We start from the raw sequence: 25,695 nt of genomic DNA on the forward strand, positions 1-25,695 counted from the left end.
CTGAATCTCAAATTTGACTGCCGTTTAATCTCTGTGTCATCTTGGGATGGAAACCGAAGAGCCTAGCAATGCATGTCCTAAAAGGGGAAGTGGGGGTTGTAGTAATTCTTGACAAAGAAGGGGAAGAAGTGGTACAGCAAAGGAAATCAGCCAGCCCAAGCAGACTGGTAATCAGAAGAGTAGCACTTGAGAGAAGGATAGAGGGAAACCACTTGACAGAGGCAACTTTGGGCTTCTACAGCAGATGGGGCTGGCACATGAACAGGGCAACACAGAACAAGGATGATGATTTTGGACATCACAGTAGCAGAGTTCACTTTTTTTATTATTATTTTTAAACCCACAGACCACTATCAACTGAACATGCCTTGCGAATACCACTCAACTTTCTCAAATTCCGTGCCTTCACACTGTTTCACAAACCAGCTGTGGACTGCTCACTCTAGTATTCAGACCACTGCTTTTGTACTTCTGTACCACTCTAGAGGGTTCTGATCTAAACCTGAAAAACATACCAAAGAAATAAAGAAAATCAGAGCAAGTTTTACAGATACCAGAGAAATAAAGAAAATCAGAGCAAGTTTTACAGAACTGCCTATTGTTCCGTCTAGAACTGCTTATCTCCTACTACTGAATCTAAGAAGTAAACGTCAGACAACAGTTTTTGCAAAGCTTTTGCATATCCTTCAATGATCTGAGGAGACAGTCTGATTATAAGAGCTTAAAAGCATAGAAAACACAGATGCCTTGTGTAGTGCTCACCATGTGCAGTGTTGCCAAAGCAGCTTGCTTCTATGACTTTGTTCATTCAGCCACTGTACTATGATTCAGTTTGCACTAGGAACTCCTTGGATAGAGAAAATGTTTTTCTACTTAGCAATAATGTGAGATACTACACAGCAAGACATGCCTGCTACATTCCAAGCAAGATCATCACTTTTCAGACTACCTGTCCCAGAAATTTTATTACCAGTGGTTTTCTCTTTTGGATTCTAGACTCACCCCTTGTCAACCCATTTCTCAAATGAAAACTCAGTATCGTTAATTCATCCCAGCTCAGTTAAGTTGAAAAGAAAGTAGCAATACATGTTCAAAGTACAGCTTAGCTTTAGACGCAGACGCTGATTGCTGTAAAAAAATTTCACCTCTTTGCTGCTTCCAGATTCCAAAGATCTGACATATTTTCAGGTTCTTTCTTAATTGCTTGCAACAACACACAACTAAAACCTACATTTACCAATCTGGAATTTGGTATAATCTCTTTTCAACTCTGAACAAGATTCAATATGCCAGAGAACACCAAGCAATTGTGTCAACAACTCTTGTTGTTGATCCACCCATTTAAAACTTACTGAATGGCAATTCTTAAGAACACAGGAATCACCAGGCTAATTAATACCCATCAGTCAAGCTCCCTGTTTTTCACACTGTTCAAAGACAAGTTCCTGATTTCCAAGAACCGCCATTCAACAGAATGCTCACGATGGGAGTTCCTTTCTAATTCTAGAATTTTTTAAGGTTTTTTTTTTTGGCTCACAACTTATTTGGTCTCTATAAAAGTACTTAAATATCAGGGTGTCATTAAATTAAATAAGTAGAATCACTGGAAGTTCTTCCTCTCTATTATTTATTTTGAAATAACCAGGGACTAATAAATAAATGAAAACAGAAAGTCACCAGCCTGCTTGTAGTAAGATAACCTTTAATCCTTCCCATTTCTGAACAGCTCTTAGAACACTGAACTTCTAAGCGCACGTCAGTGTTCCTTCACAAAACCTTAACATCCACAACCTTCAGAACTACTCTCATGAAACTGGTATTTCCCCACTTGATTCTTCAATTTTTTTAACTCTTTCTATGCCTTCTATTACACATTATTAGTGACACTGATACCAATACTATGAACAGATGAGTGGATGAAAAGCTTTTCCTCTATACTGAAAAGAGGACATTGCAGAAAAGAGAACATTGCAAAGTCATTACTGCTCCTACTTTTACCTATCTAAACAGTGCACATGAAGTGTTGATAGGCCTCACCTGCAAAACTGCTTTTTTTAAAATAAAACCAGTTCAAATAGAAACCTTTATAAGATGTTCTCCTCTGTCAACTAGAAAGTAAGCTCTACACTGCTTTTGCTGAACTAAATTTAGGAGGCTTGTTGGAATAACATATTTTAAATGACACACAACCCCCTGACAGAAGTGTGTATTGACCAGATCTGAAAAAAACCCTGGTCTATCACATTTTAAAAGACAAGCATGGTTAAGCTAAAGCTCGAGTACCTGTCTGGCTAGCAACTCATTTCAAGTTAAAACACTAGAAAGCATTAAATTATCTATTTCACCTGATAAGAATTTCAGGTAAATAAAGCATGATCAAAAAGTGTCACTTCTTAGAAGTTGGAAAAGAATCTGTAAACTAGAAAGTATACTAGCAAGATAGGCCATCTTTGGACTTTTTAAAGTTCTAAAACATCATCCAAATCCTATTCACTGAATTGCTTCTTTCAGGTACAGAGCCATTAAAATAAGCACAGTAAGTGAGAGCTTCTTGGTATGCAAATATTAAAGACCAGGATTTATTTTGTGTTGTTCTTTTTTTCCAAAAAATTCACCCTAACAATGAAAGCTAGGCATACAAAAGCCAATATCTAGCCACCTCCTGTCATTTAACTGGTGCTCAAAATTCCCATCTAAATCAATTTGTGCTCAAAGTTAATCTTTTATAATTGCTTTAATTCTTTTTTTCTTTAAGTGTTGAAATAACCTCCTTAACATTAACCCAAAACCAAATTGACCAACATTTAGGCTACATGTTACTATTTTTTCAATGAGTGTGTTACACTTGCACTTACCACAAACAAAAATACATGAATGCATCACACAGTAACCAGACAAAGAAGGAAAACCAAAAAGAGTTTATTATTATTCTAGGTATCATCAAATGCCAGATTTTAGAACTACAAGATTCCTTCTGATTGTAAAAAAATAAAAATAAATTAAAAAAATGCTATGACAGAAACATTTTATATTACAACCCAAAATGACAAATCCTGATCTCTCTTCAGATACTCTTTAATGTTGAGTCTGCTGTTGTGAATATGTGGCTCCTGCTTCTGGTGTTGGCATTAGTACCACATTCAAAATTTTGAGCTACATGTCCCAGAAGCAGTCTAATCCAAAAGGGACTGGCCTCTAATGTTCTATGAATATGAGTAACTTGTAGTTTACATTAAGTAATACATAATACATTACACATACACATATACATGTGTATATATAACACATAAAGAATCAATTCCAGTAAGTCATTAATACACCATTTTTTACTTATACTGTTCTGGTCATGAACTAGAAGTGCTTCACAGTGATTTTTTATTTTTTTTTCCCCCTTCCCAATGGAAGCAAGAAGAATGATGGTGAGTGAAACCTATGCAGGGATATACTAAATTGGGAAAACCAGCTCTGTTGCCAAGTTTAATTCCCACAATCAAATCTTTAGCCAAGCCAGTAAAGCTTTCTCTCTCACTGTTTGTTAGCACTTCTGTCTTCACTTTCAGTTTCCCTGTTTACAGGAAGCATTTACAAAACTTATTTGGCTAGTTGTTTAATTCATATTCAGCGTGGAGATACTTTGTTTGGGTTTCCACACACACACACAAAAATAAAAAATTTTGCAATGTCACAAAGCCAAGGACAGACTTAAAACCTTTTCAAGTAACTTCAACTAAAGGAAACAAGTCATTAAGGTCTTAAAAGTTTAAAACAGCACCTATGTAGAAGATACACCACAGTTCAGGTACTTAATAGATTGTTGCGGTAGCTTTTTCTCTGTCAGTTGCTACAACTGAACACATTAGTTCCCGTATGATGCTGTGAAACTACTGTATGGACAAAGCTTACAATTATACCGGAAGAAAAGAGAAAACCTTCAAATAAAGTTGACCAGCCAAACAACTACAAAATACAGCTGTGCCCAAAAGTCACATTCTCATCTAAGAAAAGGAAATAAATACAATATTTTGATGACTTAGAAACAAACACAAGTGCAATAATCCACAAAGGATTTGAAAAGTCACTTTGTTCCACAGAAGTCAGTCACATGGAGTCTGATAAAGACCAGAAGTACCTGCAGCCCCATCTGAACTACATGAGGCTAAGCAGGGGTACTTAACAGGTATGTAATACCTGATTAGCCACTTTCAACCCAGAAATATGTGCTTCTACACACTTCTAGGATTTTTACATAATCAGCATATTTTTGGCTGTCCTGAAACTCAGATCTTGCAGATTCTTCCTTTGTTTTCTCCAAAAGAACTACTTGATGTAAGTCAGTTCCATATTAAGGCAAAGAAAGTATGAGGCTTAATATCCTTGACTATGTCCTTTTAAAAAGCAAACAAAAAAATCTTGTTAAAGTACAAAGGTTTATTATTACTGAATGAATGTAATAAAAGCCACATTGTTTGTACTTGACCAATTTCCTCCTTCACCAGTGCTGGACAGAAGCCTTTGAGGGACTGGCACCTCTTATAATACATTCTTTTCAATTACTTCCATCTTCATCTGAAGTAGTGCTAAAAGAAAAAACAAATCGAGGCAGACATTTCACATAGTGCAAACCCCCTGTATTTTTCAATACTTTTGAAACAGATTATTTATTCACTATTTAGTATGGTATTTCTGCGATGCTTTTAAAGTGTAAGATTGAACGGCAAATTCTGCTGAAGAGACCCTGGATGAAGACAGATCATAGACTCTGACTTAAATTAAATGCACTCAGCACATTTTAGTTCTCTTGTATGGTTCAGGAAATAGCTAAATAGGAAACCAGTAGAAAATTGTTCAAGATTACCTATTCCCTGCTATTTTGTGTGTTACCACAGAATTAGGCACAGAAGGTCCTAGTCTGGAAACAGACTTGCATATTTACACATATATACACCAGAAAAATTGAGATTTAGCTAGACCAGCGAAGTTTAAATTCATATACACTAATATTCAGAAAGCAAATTCTATCAAATTAGCAATGAAATTAAAAGTTCAGTGGCAGCCAATACCTACCTATCCAGATTTTTCTACCTTTTTTTCAGTCTCAATTTTGACTTCTATTTTTAAAAATTTCACTGACCTAGAGCTAACTCAGGACAAAAGAGAAAATACAACCTCTGGACATTCACAGTTTGAAGACAAAGACTGTCCACTGAGTAGTAGTAAAAGGTCTCAAAGCATCAGAAGTTTGTTCTTCACGTTATACCTTCAAACCTTAAGACTGGTGATTCTGAAAAATTACGAACTGCAGTTCTTCTTGTTCAAAAGATTACCATAGAGGACATTATGGCTGGACATTAAAAGAAACAATATAAATGTATGCCCTGAAAGGCTGCCATTGTTCCTGGCCTCCTGCAATTTATGGTGGGAACTTACAAAAAGTCTTTTCACAATGCAAAAAAATGGAAGTAGTAAAGTTGCAGCCCAACAGTAACCAATCAGCTTGTTTGTACCCCAAACACAAGCTAAGAGACAGAATTTCATGATCTTTCAGGCAAACAACCAATAGTCTCCCCCAGAGACCTTGACTTGGAACTTCCTCACTTACTATAGAGCTTACCTTTGGACCAGCCAGGTGGAATCCTTTCCAAGTCAACAGAGGGGAAAAAAACACTTTTATACTCAATTGAGCAGTTTTACACATCCAATTTATGAACCCAGAAGTACCTATTTCCCTCTGCTGATTATAAAGTGATTCTACACATGTGAGTTTAATATGCAGCGTAAATGACTAGGTGTACCGAAGAAACTAACCTTTAAGTTATATGGTCTGATAAGTGCATGTGAGGTTTCATTACATGGGAATTATTGACACAGAAGATGCTAATTTGTATAAGGAAGTATACATTTGTGAGGTTTAAAAAAAGAATTAACAAATCACTAAATTCTTACATGTCACCAAACTATGCCAAATGCAACCTATAGAACTTAAAGTCTTCAACACCGTGACCCAAATAAAACTTACTAGCACAATATCACAAACATGCTATTAAGTCAGCTCACTCATCCAGCATTTTTTAAAATACTGGTATAGTTAATACACAGACATTACACCCAAGAAATGATATATTTTTTACAAATAATCACAGCTCAAACTACACCCAATTTTCAAGCCCGCACTTACTCATATAATGTTATTTTACATATGTTATTTGAGTTCAGACAGAACAAGAGTCTTAGAAGGTACTTAAAACTATTGTTATGTTTACCCTGCATTCCAGTGGTTATGCAGAAAAAATGATTCCTGATAAAACTAAGCCCTTTTCTGAAAATTTTATTTAGTTTGATCTTTGTTTTGAATGGGTTGTACCAAGTACTAGATATTTTATTATAATATGTACAATGGACTTAGTGGAGTAACCACAGCAAAATTAACACCTTTCTGAAAGGCTCAAATAATTCCTTTGCATCTATAAGCCATGAACACTGTACTGGGCCACTGAGACCCTGTATTCTCTCTTCTGGAAATCAAGTTTTACAAAGCAAAATCAAGCTACAAGCCACTAAGAATCTTCTCCTAAAACACTATTTCAATCTGGAACAAGTACTGCAAATGGGCTTATTTTTGGTTAAGGGTTAATACACTGAGAATGTATGACTTGAACAAAGTATTCCTCAAAGGGAAGGCTTTGTTTATATTCATAAGACAGTATCAATTGATATTCCTAAGAGACGACAGAGTAAAGGCACACTACATATCTGCAGTTTACCTCATGTGCTCATTACCTTTCCAAATTCTCCCATACTATATCACACACAAAACAGTATAACACTGTCCAAGGTAAGTTGATGAAATCATTGGTTTTTGGCACTAGAATAGGCATAACATTCTCCCCATAAAGAACTATTATGCAAGAAAGAAGAATAAGTCTAGAATATCCAAATAAAGTTATATCTGATATGGAACTGGAATAAATACACTAACACAAACATTAAGATTTAAAATCCCAGTCTTCAAATACCATTCTAAAATATTAAACATTTCAGAATAAAATCTTTATTGTGCCCAGAAATTAAATTACTTGTAGAAGATTGAAAATATTCTTTGTATTAATACCTAATGTTACTGAAGACATACCAATGATAATTTAGTAGTTATGTTTAATGTAAACAGTTCAATACTCTGGCAGAAGAAGGATTGTGGTCTTTAAATTTTTCACGCTATTCAGGATTGTGTAGACCATGACTTTTTTTTTCTCTATAATGCAAAAAAATAAGCTCAATTAAAATTCTGCTCTGTTTTCTAACTTCTGTTCAGCCTATTATGGGACTGAAACACAGAACAGATAGATTAGCTACTTCTTCTGTTTTTACTATGCAGTTTCAAAATAGGAAAGAAAAGCCATTCTACCAAGTTTCCACAATTAGAAGCCAATTGCCCTTCTTAGTTTTATACACATACTTTCCTTTCCCTTCCATCTCCAAACTGGGATCCAGTCTGTCTCCGTTATTATACCTCTGAGTAAAATACCCAAGAAACCCATCCAAGCCAATAAATAAGACTGTAAACAGAACATTGTACATAACTGACAAATATTTAAATGGACAACAGTGAACCAGGATGACAACATTTGAGAATTTGTGAGAGTATACCCAAACAACCCACAAATAAATTCTTTTCATGAAACAACCTTGATCTTCCAAGTGACTCTGAAGAAACAAACTGTACAAGAAAATGGAAATCAAGAGGTGAATGGGTTGCTACAGTCAATACTAAAGTAAGTTTCAGAGACTATGGCATATACCATAACAATATGATTAATTTTGCAACAGCAAGGGTAGATTTTTTTGGCTGATACCAAAAGGCATTTTTGTGCTGGGCATTGTTTCTGTACATTTTTAATTTTTTATTGTAAGCATAATATCATCTACAGTACAATATTTATTTTAACACCACTTGCATTAAATACAGGTTGCTAATTTCATACATATGAAAACACAGGTGGAAAGATGCAATATCTCACTAACAGGCAAGGATATAGGTGAAACCCCTAAACAGTAAATTCTTCCCCATCCAAAAGCAAGATTGACACACAAGGCTATGGAAATAAATCTCATTTGCAACATTAGCTGCTGATCAGATTTGAAATTATTCATGAATCACAATATGAAACTGAGAATTCTTCATACAGTCGCATGAAGAGCAAAGAGAAGGATAAGGTTCAAAATTAAACATCAATGACACAGGGAAATAAAATGTTCTACAGTACATATACTTCAATCACACATAGGTCAAGGTTTTCAAGATTCCTAAGAGAATGCTTTCTTTGGACAGGTGAGCATTTATTTATTTTTCAGCTTACCTCAAATTACACTCAATTTACACAAGCTGCAATATTCACTCCTAATTTTCCAAGCTAACATAAACACTGGAGAAAAGCAAAGCTGGTTACTTCTTGGAATATTTATATCAAAATGCAGGTAAGTGATTTCAGACTAATTTTATAATATTTGATAGCTAGTTTTACAGAATGACCAACTTGCCCAATATAAAACAGTATGTGTAGTGTGAGAAGGCTTAAATCTAAGAATATCTAAACCTGTATTGTAAAATACTAAGTCCCATTACTGGCACAGTATGTTGTGTGTATTTTGTATATCAGTAAATTGTGTATTATCTTTCAAAATACAGATCTCAGTGTAATTTCTAATGGTAATTGTGTTGAAATTTATGATTTCTGCATTGCTTATGAGTAGGCCGTTCTTAAATATTATCTGTCAATTCCTGGATTGGCTCCATTGAAAAAAAAATAAATTAAAAAATAATCTCATCCTCATATTTTAAGATTTGGACAATACCATAGACAAAAATCCACATAAATCTGGAAGAAGGAAAACAGTAGGCATATACATGAGCACATACCCTACACAAATCTTTCCATAAGACCTGAGAACTTGCCATAAAATCTGAAAGCCCTTAAAACACTGTCAAACAAATTTTAGTTCAGTTTTAAAATGCATTGGAAAGACCATGTAACTCTTCATATGTACTGAGTTTAGGCTGATAAAATCTCATCCTTACAAATGATCCAGTATTCAAGACTCACCTAAAATTGCAGGATCTCAGCCTAACAATTCATTGGATTCACCCAGTAACCTCATGGTAACTAAGCTCAAAGTAGTACAGTGGCAAATCACTTAAGCTGTGTACACAAGAAAAGTCAATTGAAGACAAGTGTTTGGACAATACACTGACTCAATACACATGGACTCAAAATAGCTCTCCATCATAAACAGATTGCCTAATGTAAAGAATGTCTCAAATGGAAAACAAAGATTCAAAAGAAAACAAAAAACCCCAAACCCTCCTCTCAGTTATCTGCCACAGTCAAAAGCACTGGGAGATCAGAACCTTGAGTACGTCCACAATTAGTGTTATTTGGTTACACTATTCCTCACAAACCTCTAGCCTGACACAAGAGTTTAACTTTTAAATATAGTGTATATAGAATAATGTACAGAAACCAATTCTCAGCATTAAAAGATTTATCAACTGCTCTATTTGACAGGCCATGCGGAGTTATTTCCCTGATTTTAATTCATAATGCTCTGTATGGTCATAAAGAGTATCAAACATATTATATAGTAGTAATAACAGTGAAGACTATTAGATAGATAGATCTTATGAACAGAAAAACAATTTCCAAGCCACCATATCACAGTTAAGAGTTATGAGCTAGTCAGGTATACAGAGCCCTTTTCGTCCCCAGTGTTCTCACTTTCCAGTCACTGAAAGCAGTTAGTAATTAGTATTTCAAATCTTGAAAAACCAAGTACTCTTCTAAGAAGCAGTATTTTCTTTTAGATTTTCAGTTACTTCACTCTGCTATCCTAATGTATATCTTCATCATATGTTAAATTTCTCAGCAACATATACTCTTAAACGTAGATATATGGGTACATAATACATATAGACATACACCTATTTACCCAACACAGGTTGTTTACTGCCATAGCTACTTCTACTGTCTCCTGTTCTCTCACCCTATAAAATCTCAGAATTAATTATCTGAACTTAGTCTGATATATTTAAGAACAGGATCAGTCTGCAGTAAAGAGAGTAATAAGTAGAAAATCCAACACCACTTTGATAAATACATTAGAGTTAATTGAATTAATGAGCTATAGCTTACACGCCAAGAGTACTTGACATGTCCTTGTAGACTATGTTTCTCCAAACCCGTAGCATATCGTTGCTTGGTTCACTTGCTATTATAGTTGACATAGCACATCTTTCAATAGAAATGTATTTTAAATTATTCATTTTTTAAGAATAAGCATTTCAGGACTTGCTCTTAAAAAAAAAAAAGTGCACAAGCACAAATGTACTAGAATGTGAAGGTAGGGCCAGATACAAGGATCAGAAATGAACACAAAACCAATCTGTCTGGGCCAGGTCATTGGTTCATATATAACCCAAATCAGCTGCAACTGAAAGCTACTGGTATCTGATAGTTACTAGTTTATAATCCATTAATACCTTTTACAGAAGGTGAAGCATGTTAAGTTTTCAGCAGCCAAGATAAAAGGCATGCTTCTGCCCTGAAGGGAGATGAAACATGCCAAACAAGAGAAATTACTGGGCATATTAGATATTTACTGTTCTATGAAGTGAACTGGAATTTGTTTCAGATACTTGTATGTTTCCTAGGAAGAAGTCTCAGAAGACAGGACAAGAACTGATGAAATTATTATTTCATATATAAGAGATCCTACTACATCACTGATGGAAAAGGAAACTAGAAGAGCACTATCTAAAATATACCTATAATATATTAGGGAATCTTCAAACATGGATGGTACTTAACTGGTGTACTGGCAAATCCTATTAAGGATAACAATTTTTACATCAAGAAGTAAGATATTTGTATTGGCCATCGGCACAGTTCACATTTGTGAATGCAGTTTCACATTTCATCTAAAAATATTGTTAAGGAATAAAATTTTACATATAGGCTTTCTTCAAATCATTTAAACCAGGTAGTGAGACAGAGTGCATTAATGGCATTAACGTCAGTGTCTCAAACACTCTGAGGAGATGATGCTATCGCAACTATAGGAAACTGACAGATGAAAATATGCCATGTTAGTAGGAAGTCCTCAGCAAAAGAGCATGGTACCAGAAGAAAACTGTGCCGATGGCCAATACAAATATCTTACTTCTTGATGTAAAAATTGTTATCCTTCATAGGATTTGCCAGTACACCAGTTAAGTACCATCCATGTTTGAAGATTCCCTAAGCACCAGTATTCACTGTACTGCCTTTTTTAGTCAGGTTTACTGGGTTCCTGTCTTTAAAATGAGGTCTGTGTAAGACATGCAAAACTCTTTAGGGATGACTGTACTTTATGGTAAATTATTCAATAGTTCGCACCAAAAAAAAAAATAAAAAAAATAAAGGATTTGTCTTGCTTCTGAAACTAAATCAACTATGCTATGGAAGGATCTCCAAAGCAAAGTGATCAAAGAATACGGCTCCTTTCCTTCTCTCTGCCTTCTCTCTGCCTTCCCCCTCCCCCAAATGTCCTAGCAATTCTAGGTAGCTTGGGGTGTGTTTTTTTCCTCTATTACTACAATCACTGTTTAATTTTATATCGAGAATCACATTTCAGAGAACCAAGGGAGGCCAAGCAACAAAGTTGTGTTTGTTCTCCAACAATGCAGCTCCTAACATCTCTATCTAAAATGAAAGCCCATTAGGGTAGAAATCACAACTAGTCTGTGAGTCTCTGGAGTTCTGAATCTCTCCCTAGCCGTTACATCCAATCGCCAGCAGAATTTTTTTCCTCCTACAAATATTTTTGATGCCAAAACATGTGACGATTAGAAAAAGGCTTACTGAAGTGTTTTATTACAGAAGATAAACTGGCAATATTTCATGCAAGAGTGTCTAACTTTAGGGTATCAGTGAATCCATAGCTGGCTTATTTCCACATAAAGTTGCTGACATTGCAAACTCAGTATTAGCTAGCAACACTGACAAGTTCAGATAAACCTACCAAACCAAGCACTAGTAACATTTGTTTCTTTACACGTCATCATTTAGAATATCCAACCAAGTTCCTAGCTAGACATACACTCTGCTCTATTTGTTTTGCTCTGAAAAGAAGTAGTATCAAGGAAATACAAATCACAAACCTACCTATACAAAGCAGAAGAGTGTCTCAAAAGAGCGTTAAGTCCCCTTATCCTACTCTGTTTTTCCAACATCATTTTTTAGTAGGAATTCCAACATTCTGAACCAAAGATATAGCCTCACCTGTGCATTCATCTCTGTTACCGTCTGCCAGCCTTCTCTGACTATTTATCCACTTTGGCGGTCGCCATTTCACTAAGAACCTTCTTTATTAAAATACAAATAGCCACCATGCAAAAAGTCAGTAAAACTCAAAAAGAATATTTAAAATTAACACAGCAGTGTGAACCCTTGTCTGCAAATACACAGTGTCAAAGAATTTCACTTGCAATTAAACATTTAAGATCAAGATTCAAAGACAAAACTATTTATATTGCAGGCTTTTATCACGAAAGTACACTCCTAGGAAACTCTGAAAAGCAATGTAAAACTGGCAGACTCTAAGCTATGAAATCAGTAACTATGCAACCAACTCCTGCTTTAGTTTTAAGTTATATGGGTTTACCTGCAGATGCATCAGAAAAAAACAAGAGGGACTGGCTAATTAGACATAAAGCCAGCTGTCTCCTGCATTTCCCAGTACACAATGTTGCTTCTCTATTTACTCCTAGCATGTATTGCAACCTCATCTCAACAGATCAAGAAGTCACTGACAAGTAACACCAGCTGCAGTATAGTACAATTCATACATCATGTTAAAAAAATATTAAAAATCTTTGCTAAACAGGATTTTGAGATTCTATTTCTCAATCTGCCTCTGATATCAAATAGGTTGAATATTTATGCAATTACACTCTAGCTACATCTTATGCTTAACTTCTGCTCACAAAATTAAATCATGCACAATTATTATTTTTTTTTTGTTGGGGTGGGTGGTGGTGGTGGTGGTGGAAGGAAAGGCATAATTCCCAAATATCTGTTAGATTTCAGATGTCAAATACTGTTACTTCACAAAATGCATGGCCCACTCAAACTGTCCTATCACAGACTTCCAGAGCACTGTTTTTCCAGAAGTCCCTCAAACCAAGACAACAAGGCTGTACTCTGCCTAACCCACAACCAACAGTGCAGTAAGAGCACTGAAAAAATGCAGGCCTAACAACAAAGGCAGCAAAAAATCATCTCTGCTGCCAACAAAATAAATCTTTTAGCTTACACTAAGTCAAGTGTCGCAGATAAAGAGCTGAGAGAATTCCAGAAACTCTCTTCACTTAGACATTAATAAAATAAACTACCATTTGTTCTAAAACAGTTAAAAAGGATAGCATTCATAAGCTTTACTGCATGAAGAATGGATGTGCCCCAACTAGTTTCTGCTTCTCAGCTGATGAAGGATGAAATGTATAGAAGTGAAATCCAAAAAACTAACTTAAAACAAAAACAACACACCACCTTCCCTCCCCTCCCCCAAAGAACTATATTTCCATGTCTTTTAAAATATTTTATATTAACTTTGGTGTTAGTTCTTTTTTTCAGATTTTTCCCCAATCTCTTCTCAATACTTTTGTTTTCCTTCTAATGGTTCTGTATTGTAGGACACATTGTCTTTCTTACAGCTTCTTCCCAGCTGCCTTTTCTAGCAGGGGAAAAAAAAAAAAAAAAGTAATGAAACCAACTTTATTCAAGGAAAATTTTCCATGAATAGATGCAAGGAATCATTGCTACTCACTGTAAAAGATGCAGAAAGCTTTTAAACAGAATAAGCTGAATTAAGTTGCAATACTGGGAAACTTTTAGAAATATTTTTTAATTTCTATTCCAAATGGTATTATTTCCAAAGATATTAATGAATGAGCAATTTCTACATCTATGGTTGCTAACTTGGATTTATTTTATGTGGATTGAACTATGTCAGCCACTAAAAAGGACAAAGAACAATGTTGTTGATTCAGTATAACTTCTATATCCACTACTTTGAGTGCGACAACTGGGTGGGTTAAATAAAGACATACTGCAGAAGTCTTCACGGGCCTTTGAAAGTCACAAAAGTCAGGGAGAGTTTGGTGGCCTCAGAACACAAATTCAGCATGCCAACATGCAACCTAAAACATTTTGATGAAACAAGGGACAAGAATCCCAATTTAGAAACAGACTGACCAGCAGCTGTCCTCATAGTTCATTCTCTAGAGACAGGAAAGGAGTTACCCAGTAATCCTGAAAACAAACTAAAATTTTACAAGGCATACTCTGAAGTTATTTTTAGCAGGCCATGCAAATTAAAACCGTACAGGCTATCATCTCCTGCACCCAAAGAGCTGTAAGAAGCCAATACCAAGCTGGGGGAGGAAGAGGTCTGAGGCTAGGAGTCTGTCATCAGTTTTGGGGCAGGCAGCTAGAAGAGTCTGCTATTATAGCACCCAGAAGTTTCACATAGACACAGGCAGCTCCCAGCCTCTTATTTTTTATATTTGCCATCCATGTAGCTATTACAGTGCATCCTAATTAGTAGATCAGCAAAGTAAAAATCTTACACCCAGTTTAGCCTGTTTTTTAAGAGTCTATGAAGCAATAGCTCTCTTAACATCTACCTGAACAATTTTGGAGCATTTAATTTACTGACTGGAACAATACCCAAGAGGCATAAACCCCAGTACTAACTAGATATTTTGCTTTAACCCAGACAGCTCTGTGCACCTTCAACAATAATGGCAGTGTCATTACCATAAATATTTCAGATTGCTCAGAGTCCCCATATTCCTCAATACAAACAGAACAACACTTCAGCAAATGCCACGAATGCTGTGTAAGAAACCACATTTGAATGAAGAACCATACTGAAACTCATGGAAAATACCGCATAGCGGGCACCATAAATAGTCACTTTACATGATTTTGGTAACAGACCATTATCTCCTTTGTAAGAATCATGTGGGGAAAAAAATAAAAGCCAAACCTCTGGCAGGTTTTCCACATGCTACCCTTTCATATTAGACAATGTCAGAATTTAGTCACATTTTCCAGGCCGAATACTGTATGCATTGATAACTTCAGTGCTTTTTAAAAGTATGCATAAGACAATGCCAAGTGTACATAAGAAAAACAAATGCACAGCTAAGTCACAGGTTAAAACTGCTAATAGCAGTTTATATTATATAGCTCCTCTGCCTTGAGTATTCCAATAAATACAAAATATAATCATTACACCTGAATTCTTGCAAATTGCATGGCAGAATCAAATTAACAAATACCAGACGTGAACTTTCATGAGAAATTAGCTCAGAATCAATCCTTTAAGGAAGTAAAAAAATATCCTAGGTAGAGAAAAAATAAAAAAAGTAAAAATTTGCTACATACTGTAAATACTGTATGAGTCATTTGCAGAAACAAAGATCTAAGTGCAATAAATAGCCAATCAAGAAGTCCTATATATGCTGACAAAAAATGAGCAAAGACTCTTCCATATTCTCACTCTTCCTGCATTAAGCTGTAGAATTGCAGAACTTGTTTTATGAGTTTATATAAATTTAAATATATATGCATAAATATATAAAAATTATAATCCCATAGAGAAAGCTGTAGGTGATATTCAAACTGAATATCCAGAAAAGCAACAAGAACAAAGATGATTTTACATAAAAATTAAGTCTGTTTTAGATACCATAACCTGTTCACATAAGGGCTATGAAACACATTGCAAACCAAATAAAACCATGTAACCAATCTACTTTTACTTTGGTTTTAAATAAACACTCCCCAACAAACAGTCACAAGACTAGAAATCCAGATACTTCACAAAGTATTCAAATTGTCTGAAGGGTACAGTTCAGATTTACTTAATATAATGTAGGTCAAATTGAGCTGGACTTCCCTGCTGCCTCAATAGACTAAGAAAGTTGAGGATCAAAGCAAGACTTTGGAAATGGTTTGTTCCACTGACCAGATCAACCCAACAGACAAGTCTAACATTACATTGCTATTGGTATTATACAGAAAATATGTTATACCATGCAGTTTAGTCACATAGAAACGGTGCTTCCTTTATTAAGTTTTATTAAGTTTAATGTTTCAATTATAAAGAAAGAAAGAAAACACACACACTAGCCATTTGTCTGAGGTGAAGCAGACCAATTGATTCACTGGAAAAAAAATGACAACACATTTACACAAAAGTTACTGTCAATCAATTAATAGACCAGTTACCAACTGTTCCAAGCTGGGACAGGGATGAAAAGGCAGCTGAGTGGTAAGTTTTCATGACAAATGCCGTAGATCACCACAATATAAGACTGGATAGGACAGCTGTCAGAATTCACCAAAAGAAAATTTGAGTATTCACACATTTGAAGAGCAATTCTGCAATGCAAACATTCTCAAACTACCTTAAAATAGGTATAGATACTAATACAAATCCTTCAGCATGATCATTACACAGCAGCTCAGGCAAGCTTATTTTATTAACCCAAAAGCATAAGCACTTTAGCAATAAAACTAGCAGTTGTATTGAAAGGACGTGAGAACTGTTTAAATCTAGTTTAGGTATGTCTAAAAAAGAAAACTGTAATTGTCTGTTCTACAACACATGTCTAGAAGAGCACATTCTGAATACTTCTAGTATGCTAGAACTTACAGTTTCAACACTATTTTCCCTGCTACAGTCATCTTTGGCCTTTCAGTGAGAGCTTACTTAGTTACATAGAACAGTTAAGTTGCTTAAATTGAATTGTAAAACCACAAAAGTTAGATTTCAATAAGACTGTAGCCCTTAAACTGTGCAAAACTAAAAGCTTAAGTTAATTCTCATAATGAGATCACTATTGTAGCATTTTCAGAATGCTCTTCAGAGTAGAACAAGATGTTTTCTTCAAGTTCAAAGCTTTACAAAATGATAAATCTGTATTATTCTCAGGATTTATATTTTTTTTTAAGAGTATCAATGGTTCAAGAAAAAAACTGGTCACAGAAACACTGTTTTACACCCTACACCTCTCAACCTTTAGAAGAAAAACAAAGCACTGCTTCTAGAAGTAACAACTTTTCTAACAGCAGCCTCTGAAACTCCTCAAGAAAGAAGTCTAATTTGCCAACTTACAGTCTTACTAGCACAACTGAAATTATTTCAATATTCTTGAAATATATTATTTAAACAAAATAAAATGGTAAATATAATAAAAGGGGCAAAAATTTGAACATTTCTTTTACCAAAATTAACAAAGCAAGACTACAATTATGCACAGAAATACAGTAACAAGACTGACATAAGCGTTTTTTGAGTATTTTTCTCATTCTGTAACATTCCACCCATTTTCCAAATATAATGTGTTTTGTTAACTACTTTCAAAATTTACTCACCTGTCTCCCAGATGAATTTCCTTAGCACTCTAAATTTATAGTCTCTATAGAAAAGAAGAGTCTGTACTAAGGCAAAAATCTCTGATCCCCCTTCTATATTAAAGAATAATAATCGTCACCATCGTCATTATGGAATATAAATTTCAAGTAAAAACTGAACCACTGCTCTAATGGGAAGTGGAAACAGTGGTTAAAACAATGTTGTACCATATACATCCCCCCAACTTTTTTTTTTTTTTTTAAAAAAAGGACACATTTGTTCATTCATTTGAAAGATAAGTCTTCCTGTGGGAAAACAGAAACAGTCTAATTTTGAGAACTGTGCTTCCTGATCACCTGAATATCCCAGGTGCACATTAACACACAGTACTCTGCAAAATTTTACTTAACAACATCTTTGAGGCTGCCAAAAAAACTCTAACACTGTGCAGAAACGGGAGGATGCTTTCCCTAGTAAAGACATCATGTTAAACTACTCCCGAGTTGTACAAGCTAATACTGAAGATGTTGATGCTGAGAAGTATCAACAGCAAGGGAATTTTATTGTTTAACCTAAATTAATTTGGTTACCAATAGCTTAGGCTCAGACAAGCCCTTGCAAGGTAAACGTGAAGTTCCCATCTTTACTTCACAAAATCTCACTCTTAGTTGCTGTATACACATGTACCTCTCACAACAAACAAAAATGACACATAAATTCCACTGCCCTTTTCCTTCTTCTAAGATACGCATATTGCGTATCACCTTTAAAGCGGACCAAACTAGGAATAAATGCACTTTAAATGTCTCCCTACATTTTCATGATTTAACAGCCAAAATATCAAGACATCCATCTTCAAAAGGCTGCTCTCCCTGTCCACTGCAAACAGTCCAGACATGCAAACTCAGGAACCTAAACACAGAAAAGATGAGTCAAGCCCTAAGAGCCTACATGCTGTCAACCACGAGTATTTTAAGTTCTTATTTCTTCCCTTTGAAGAAGGGGAATGAAAAAAAAAACACAAACACCCAACTCAAATCTCTATTCCTTTTCAGGTTTTCTAACTTTTTCAGTTTGGCTGACACAAAACACTTGGTGGAAGAATTTTTCAACAGTATCTTCACCTGGAAGATCAGTTTTTTGTAAGTATCAACTTGGCTGTGGGAAGGTGTGGTGTTAGGTGCTTTTGATTTTGTGGGAGAGAAGTTTTGCATGCTTCTTATTTCTGAAATATCAGCACTAGTTGTGTTCCAGATTATTTGATTACTTGCATTGCAACAGGCGCTTTTGGGCATCTCTGGGCTATTTATAGGACTTAAATTGTTTATCCTCAAGAAGTATATTTGAGTGTCAAAACTCACTCCGTAACATACTGTCAAGTTCATAACATCAGAGAAAGAATACTGCATTTTTTTTCTGCAATCAGCTCAATATCCAAGATTAAGGCAAAAGAAACAAGTTACAGGCAAACACCGGCCATTTACCTCAACACTGACTTTAAACACTGAAGACAGAAAAGCAGAAATGTGAACTTTCAATTTTCACATGTTAAAACTTCTTCCATATACTCTCACTTTTTTGACCTTTCTGGAAGATAAAAGAGAATATTTGTTTCAATCCATCTTTTTCCAGCCTAATGAGAACAAGAACCTCATAGGAAAGGATCTGTTGCTGCCTGCTCCACAATAAACATTATGCTACCAAAATTCACCTCAGCAGCGGATAACAGGAAAAGCAAGAGAAGAAAGTTGAGTCACACCTGGTCATTTTCTCTCTAGAACATCAGCTATAACAATACTAAGGATTTATTTTGGGACAAGTATGATCTTGTGGGAGGGGAAAATGAAGCAAGAAACACAGAGTGAAAAAAAAAAAATCAAGTCATTTAGCTTTATGCCTAAAGTCTCAAAGATGTATAAATGTAATGGTGAATTCAGGTCACCATCACAGTCACAACATTCAGACCATGTTTTCTTTCAAAACTTGTGGTATTTAAGAACATGGCCAAGTAAAATCATGGATTACTACTTATCACTTCAGTATCAAGGAAAGGTGACAAAACAGGAAAACAATGCTCACACATCCCTTAGAATACAATATTTAAAGTAAGTGAGGACCTCAGTAGTGAAACCAAAGACAGCACTTGGCAAGAAACAAAACTAATTTGAGCCCCATGAGGAAGAAAAAAAACCCACAACCAAACAAAAAAAAAAAACAACAAAGAAACAGCAGCGTGGTTTATTAGTAAAGAACAACTTAGCTATTCTGGTGAAGAATTTTTTACTTAAGACTATACACAGGAAAAATAGTACTGTAAGGTCCTATACAAGAGCAGATTCCTTCTTAGAGCATTGTACTACAGTTCTGTACCTACAGTCCTGCTGATATAATGCCATTAGAAATATATCTGGCTAGCACATTTGTGTGTGAAATTAAGTATTTAAAAATATGTTGCACCTCATTTTTCCCATGTACTTCTTAAACTTTTCCCATGCTCATAAAAATTAAAATACTGGTTTGCCCAATTTTTTATTCTGCATTTATTTAGTATAAAGCACTTCATGGGAACAGTTGTTTGAAAAGAATCTTTTAGCATGAAAATATTATTAAAATATGTCAATCAATTGAATAGATTTACAAAACTCCATTTAAATTTATAAAGCCTGCTATGGAATTCATTGCACTTTGAAAAATGGGCAAGAAACATCTCACAGGAGAGAAGACAAGAATAAGTTTGTCATCTTTCTCCTCCTGGAGTTCTCTTCCTTCCCCCTTCCCTATGATCATATATTTCATTTAGGAACATTAAATTTGTTCTCCCAACTTCACCTACCCAAAAGTGAAGAAATACCTTCTGGTTTTCTTGTACTTACTATTCTAGTATACCTAAATTACTATGTTATTATGGCATAATTAAAGATTTAATATCTCTGTTACAGGATATATGTCAGGTGTCTGACTGCAGCCTGTCTGACTACTGGAAAGTCGCTCTTGTTAAATGCTCATCAAAACCATGTATGATTCAGAAAATATGCCGCTAGTGTTCATAGTCTCTCTCTTCCATGGACCAGACCTACAAAAAGTTTGATATGGGTTCAGAAAAGCATTGGTGGACCATGAACTTTCAGCAGTTAGGTTTCAATGAACATAGTAGTCGTGGCATATAAATTCTCGCTTCTGTGCGGCACAGAACTACCTCAATCTTGGCACAGCCGAGTATGTAAACTCAACCGAGATTCACAGAATATTTCAGCCTGGTCTGTGCAGCAGTTTCTGAGTATGCTGAGCAAATACTCGTATTTCGGCATCCTTTGAAAGGGAAAATCAATTCAAAACCAGAATTGGACAACCAGGCACCTTCAACAGCTCCAGAGCAAGAGCACTCACCTTTCATGTAAGAGGACTGTTTAAAAAACCATACACCTCAAAGATGCAAAGCCACATCTTCACCCTCTGAGGAAGCACCCTCAAATATTCTTCCTGTTCAACCTCTCCTAGTGCCAGAAATCAGTATGTACCCCATTACTGTGCTCTCTCAAACCCAGCAACTTCACTTTATCAACTAAATAGTAGGGCACTTTCCCCAAAAGCATATCTACACTCTAGTCTGTGCTCCCAATGCCTTTTACCAAAGGGCCCACAAAAATGAAAACAAAGGTTGAGTCATGGGATGTTTGAGGGAGATAAATGTCCTCCCAACCATCATGCTAAGCTGTTCCTCCCTTTTGCTCTTCTTCCCTCATGGTAAGTTCTTTGCTAAACCAGGCACAGTATCCAACAGAAATCAGAGAACACATGCAAACCAGCCTGCATTATGGTGGTCAGGTTAACGGATTTTAATCCTCTTAGACTGTGAAGGTTATTTAAAAGAGTAGTTGTTATAGTCAAAGCAGGTACTGCTTCCATTTTTATTTTTTTTTAATTTTTATATGAACTTTACTTCATCCTTCAAGAGAAGGTGCCTAAAGTCAGGGATAACCACAATCTTACAGACACCAACGTCATTTTGTTACCGTAAATATTAGACATAAACAGCTGTAAGTGCATGGAGTTCCTCCTTATTTTGCTACTTTCCCAAGTTGATAGTTTTCAAGGACATAGTGCTTCTAAGCCTGGGTGTTTATAAGCAACAACATTCTAGTAGAGAAGACAGCAGAGCTTCCTGTCCTGCAATTTCTGGGTATCCCCATCCCCCCCCACAAACATCTCCAAGTATGCCAAATAGAGCACATAGCTTTCCAGAACATCAGCAGGGAAAAAAATGGCTATTCTTATGACATTCTTATTCTTTGACAGCAATCAAACTGCATGCAACCCTAACTTGCTGTACTGAAATTGATGACAGTACATTAATCTCATCTATTTGTGCAGGGAGATCAAAATGGAGGACAGGGCAGTATTGACTTAAACCACTGCTAATAAAAATATTTTAGATTTACTCTTTCAGCACATGTGATAGAAACCTAAACTGTACTTAACCAACTTAATTAAAAAAGGTTTAAGCCAAGCATAGATGAGTTTTATCAAGCTAAACTGCACATCTACATATTATTCTGCAGTATTCTACACTGATTTAACTTGCAGCCCATTTAACTCAGGAACGCTACGTAGCATGTTAGTGGGTGCGCACAGAGCAGCCCAACCTCAAGCGTTGCCAGCTCAGATCGCAGCAGCACTACAGACATTAGTGCAGAGCACTGCATCTTTTATGAACTCTGCCACTCCGAGGCAGGCATCAAGTGTGCTCAGTTTCAGTATCACTTTGAGGCCCCTGTACTGCTTCCTGGTCAGGAGCTAGATCCTCTCCCTCCCCACAGCCTTCTGCTGAGGTGCACAGGCATGTCACACATTTATTTTAAAACCAACTTACAGTAAGTCAGCTCAGTTTCTTTAATAAGGCCTTATCTATTTATCTGTGCACATTTTTATACCCTTGAAGTTTTGCATTTTGTCCTCCTTCTCCCTATAAAACAACCAACGCCACAGCTGCTAAGAGATGCAAAGAACGGTCATCTTCTCAGAGCTAGTTGAGAAAAGAAGAAATGGGGGAAAAAATATCAAGCTGGGGAAAACAGAGAAGGGAGACTCTTCTTTGAGTATTCTGTCAGTGCCCTGATAGGCAGCTGTCTGCTCCTTTTACATTTTATTCCCTTCTCTGTGTCTTCATATCAAGCAGCCCCACTTTAAGTCTCTCTTTCTGCCTTGAGGAACTTTCCTCTTGCTTAACCTCTAAACAGCACATTAAAGAACACTCTAAAAAAGATACGCTATTTGAAATTGGCTATCGATCATTTCCACATTTCTTCATTGGCCTCAGGAACATTTCCATGACTATATGACTTCTTTAAAAACTACTATTTTTCTGCAGCCTGCGCTTCACTTTAAGTCATAATCCTCTGTGTCCACTGTATCCACAGCAACTAATCATGACGTAACAAAAAAGATCAACCACTTCTGGTGGGGAAAAAAAGCATCACAAACCTTTAAAGCAGTCTTGTATTAATCTCAATTTCTCAATGAAATGCCTGTTCGTATTTCAAAATGGAAAAATCATCTCAAAAAGCAACACAATTCAAGAGAAGATAACATGGTCTTCACCAAACACAACATTCTCAGGCCTTTCCAACTCGATTTTTAAAGACATATTAAAACTATCACTTCACTAAGAAAAGGGTTGAAATCGCACCCTTTTGGCTATGGAAAGCTTAAGGGCAATTAAGACTTACAGCACTTACTGGAATAAAACTATCCAAAATTATTTCACTGTCCTATAAAGAAAAAAAGAATAAAATTTCTGTATAGTTGAAGGTACAAGCCTTCAAACCAGGTGCAGAAATATATGTAACTATATGTATGTAAGCTCAAATACAATGCGCAGACAGATACGGTGGATATGAACACAACGAACATGACCACTGACGTCTGAAATGCCAATTCATTAAATACATGCATTTAGTCTGCAATGCCACTGACTACAGGCAGTTTTTAATAAGCGTGGTAGGTGTGAGACACAACCTTGCCTTCTACCAAAAATTCTACACACGCAAAGCATCTTTGCATCTACATTCAGGGCAACGGCGTGCTGGCATTTTGAAATGTACTTGGCTGTAGTCAGTTAACCTGTTTGATCTCTTCACTGGCCCGACAACTACATTTAAATGATGAATCTTCTATCATGATGCAGGTAAATGAAGTTAAACCAGACACATCAGGTTTTACACCAAAAGGTCTTTCGGCTTCAGCCAGCGGCTGCCCCCGTCTCACAGACGGGCCAAACGCGGTTACAGGTTCGTTCAGCTGCAGATCAAAGCCGCGATCTCGCAGCCGGGGCCGCCGACACCGGCAGCAGCGGGGGCTCGCCCTCGCCCCGCACCGGGGACAGACAATGCCGGCAGCTCCCCCGGCTCACAGCTCGGCTCCCCAGCTACGCCAAGGCTGCGGCGCGTCTCCTCAGCCGCCTACCGCCACCACAGGCAGCCCTGCGGCGCCCAGCGGCCGCGGAGGCCGCCCGCCAGCCCCCTCCCCAGCGCCGCCGTTCCCTCTGTGTCGGGGAGCGGGGAGCGGAATCGCCCCCAACGGCACCTGCCGCCTGTTAAACGGCCGCCGGTCAACCCTGCTGCCTCCGAACGGGCCCACAGCGCCCGAGCGGCCGCGGCTCTGGGGCGCGGCAGGGGTAAGAAAGCAGCGGAGGCGCCCAAAAAGGAGGGCGCCGGGAAGGGACGGAGGCAGCCGGCTGCTGACTACCTCCTCCCGCCGGGCACGGCCGCAGGCAGTCACCTGGGCAGCTCCTTTGTTCCTCCCCGGTCCCGCCGCCTCGCCCCTTCCGCACTCACCCACGGTGGCCAGGGTCTCCAGGTCCTCCAGCTTGTAGGCGGCGGGCTCGGGCGCGGCGGGCTCGCCGGCACCGGCGGGGCTGGGGGCCAGCGCGGCGGGCTGAGGCGCGGCTAGCCCCGCCGCCGCCTCGCCGCCGCTCTTCGCCCCCATTTTGGCCTTGGCGGCGCTGAAGGCGTCCATGGGGCCGAGCGGGCGCCCCGCAGCCGCTCAGCACATGGAGAAGGGCGAGCCGGACCGGCGAGGGGAAGGGGGAAGAGAGGGAACGGCGGGGACGCAAAGTTTCAGTCTTCAGCAGGCGGGGTGGCTGCTCCCGGGGGCTGGATCCCGTTCCCGCTGCCGCCTCTGAGGGGGCGCGGAACCCTTCAGCATCGCGGCCGGCCGCCGCGCCTCCCGCCACTCGCAGCAGGCACGGCCGCGCCGCGCAGGCAGACAATGGCGAGGGTGAGCCCGGCCGCGCCGCGCCGTGCCGAGCCGTGCCGAGCCGCGCGGCGCCACACGCGGGGCGGAGGGGCGGGGTCTGCCTGCCTGCCGCTGCGGCACGGTCCCGCAGAGGGCTGGCGGGCTGGGCGGGGGAAGGCGCGGCCCCGCCGCACGGCGGGAGCGCGGAGCTCGCCCCCCGCCGCGGGCGCAGCCCGGGGGGTTCTGGTAGCGCCGGTGCCCTTTGCTCGTCCTTCCCCGCGCCCGGCCCGAGAGGCGGCGCGGCTGCGGGGGGAACGGGGCGGGGGGGAGCTGCCGGCTGCCGCGCCTGCCCCCGCGCTCCCTCGGTGCCGTGGCTGCCGGGGGACGGGGACAGGTCCCGTCCGCTCCGCACGGAAAGTTGGCGATGACGGCCTCCTGGCCCACCTGGCTTCACACCGACAGCTCTGCGGAGCGTCCGGCCGGCCGCACGCCTGTTTCAGCAATCGGCTGCTGCAGGGTTAGCGAGCGTCCCTCGCCCGCACGTTGCAAAACGTTTCTCACCAGTTATTTTACTCCCTGTTTTCAAGTAGGTGTGGATATTGCAACGGCCACAGCCCCTCCGTGTTCTCGGGTCGAGCCTGCAAAATGTTATTTCGGTGCCTGGGGCTGGCCGGTGGGTGCACAGAGCTGCACCCAGCAGCGCTGAGAGGGCACCTACTGCGGCAGCGGACGAGTACCGAATATAGCTCCTTCCACGGCGGCCAAGAGACTGTTGACAATTATGCTGAAAGACGGGGAAAATGGTGCGTGAGCCAAGTCACTAAGAAGCGTCCTGTCAAAATGGGGAAGGAAATCCTAATTTTTTCCATGCGTTCTTCTGGCCCTGTTTTACGCTGCTCGCAGCTCCTACCCTCTGCTCCAGCAAACAGGGTATCTGTAAAGCTGATGTGTGAATCAAGTTACACGGGTGGCATCTTGCACCTCCTTTTTGTGAAAACATGGGAA

At 38.5% G+C, this 25,695-nt stretch overlaps 1 protein-coding gene across 1 annotated transcript in view; it reads right to left on the reverse strand.

Annotated features, from left to right (window-relative positions):
- PRKX (protein kinase cAMP-dependent X-linked catalytic subunit) overlaps positions 1 to 24,758 on the reverse strand; it is a 63,221-nt gene extending 38,463 nt beyond the window's left edge. Inside the window, exon 1 of the mRNA XM_055802379.1 lies at positions 24,291 to 24,758. Within this exon, the coding sequence (XP_055658354.1) occupies positions 24,291 to 24,471 (181 nt within the window). The 5' untranslated portion in view covers positions 24,472 to 24,758. The remainder of the gene's footprint in view (positions 1 to 24,290) is intronic.
- Positions 24,759 to 25,695: the final 937 nt, after the last annotated feature.

Source organism: Falco peregrinus, chromosome 4 (assembly GCF_023634155.1).
Source record: "Falco peregrinus isolate bFalPer1 chromosome 4, bFalPer1.pri, whole genome shotgun sequence".
NCBI classification, from domain to species: domain Eukaryota; kingdom Metazoa; phylum Chordata; class Aves; order Falconiformes; family Falconidae; genus Falco; species Falco peregrinus.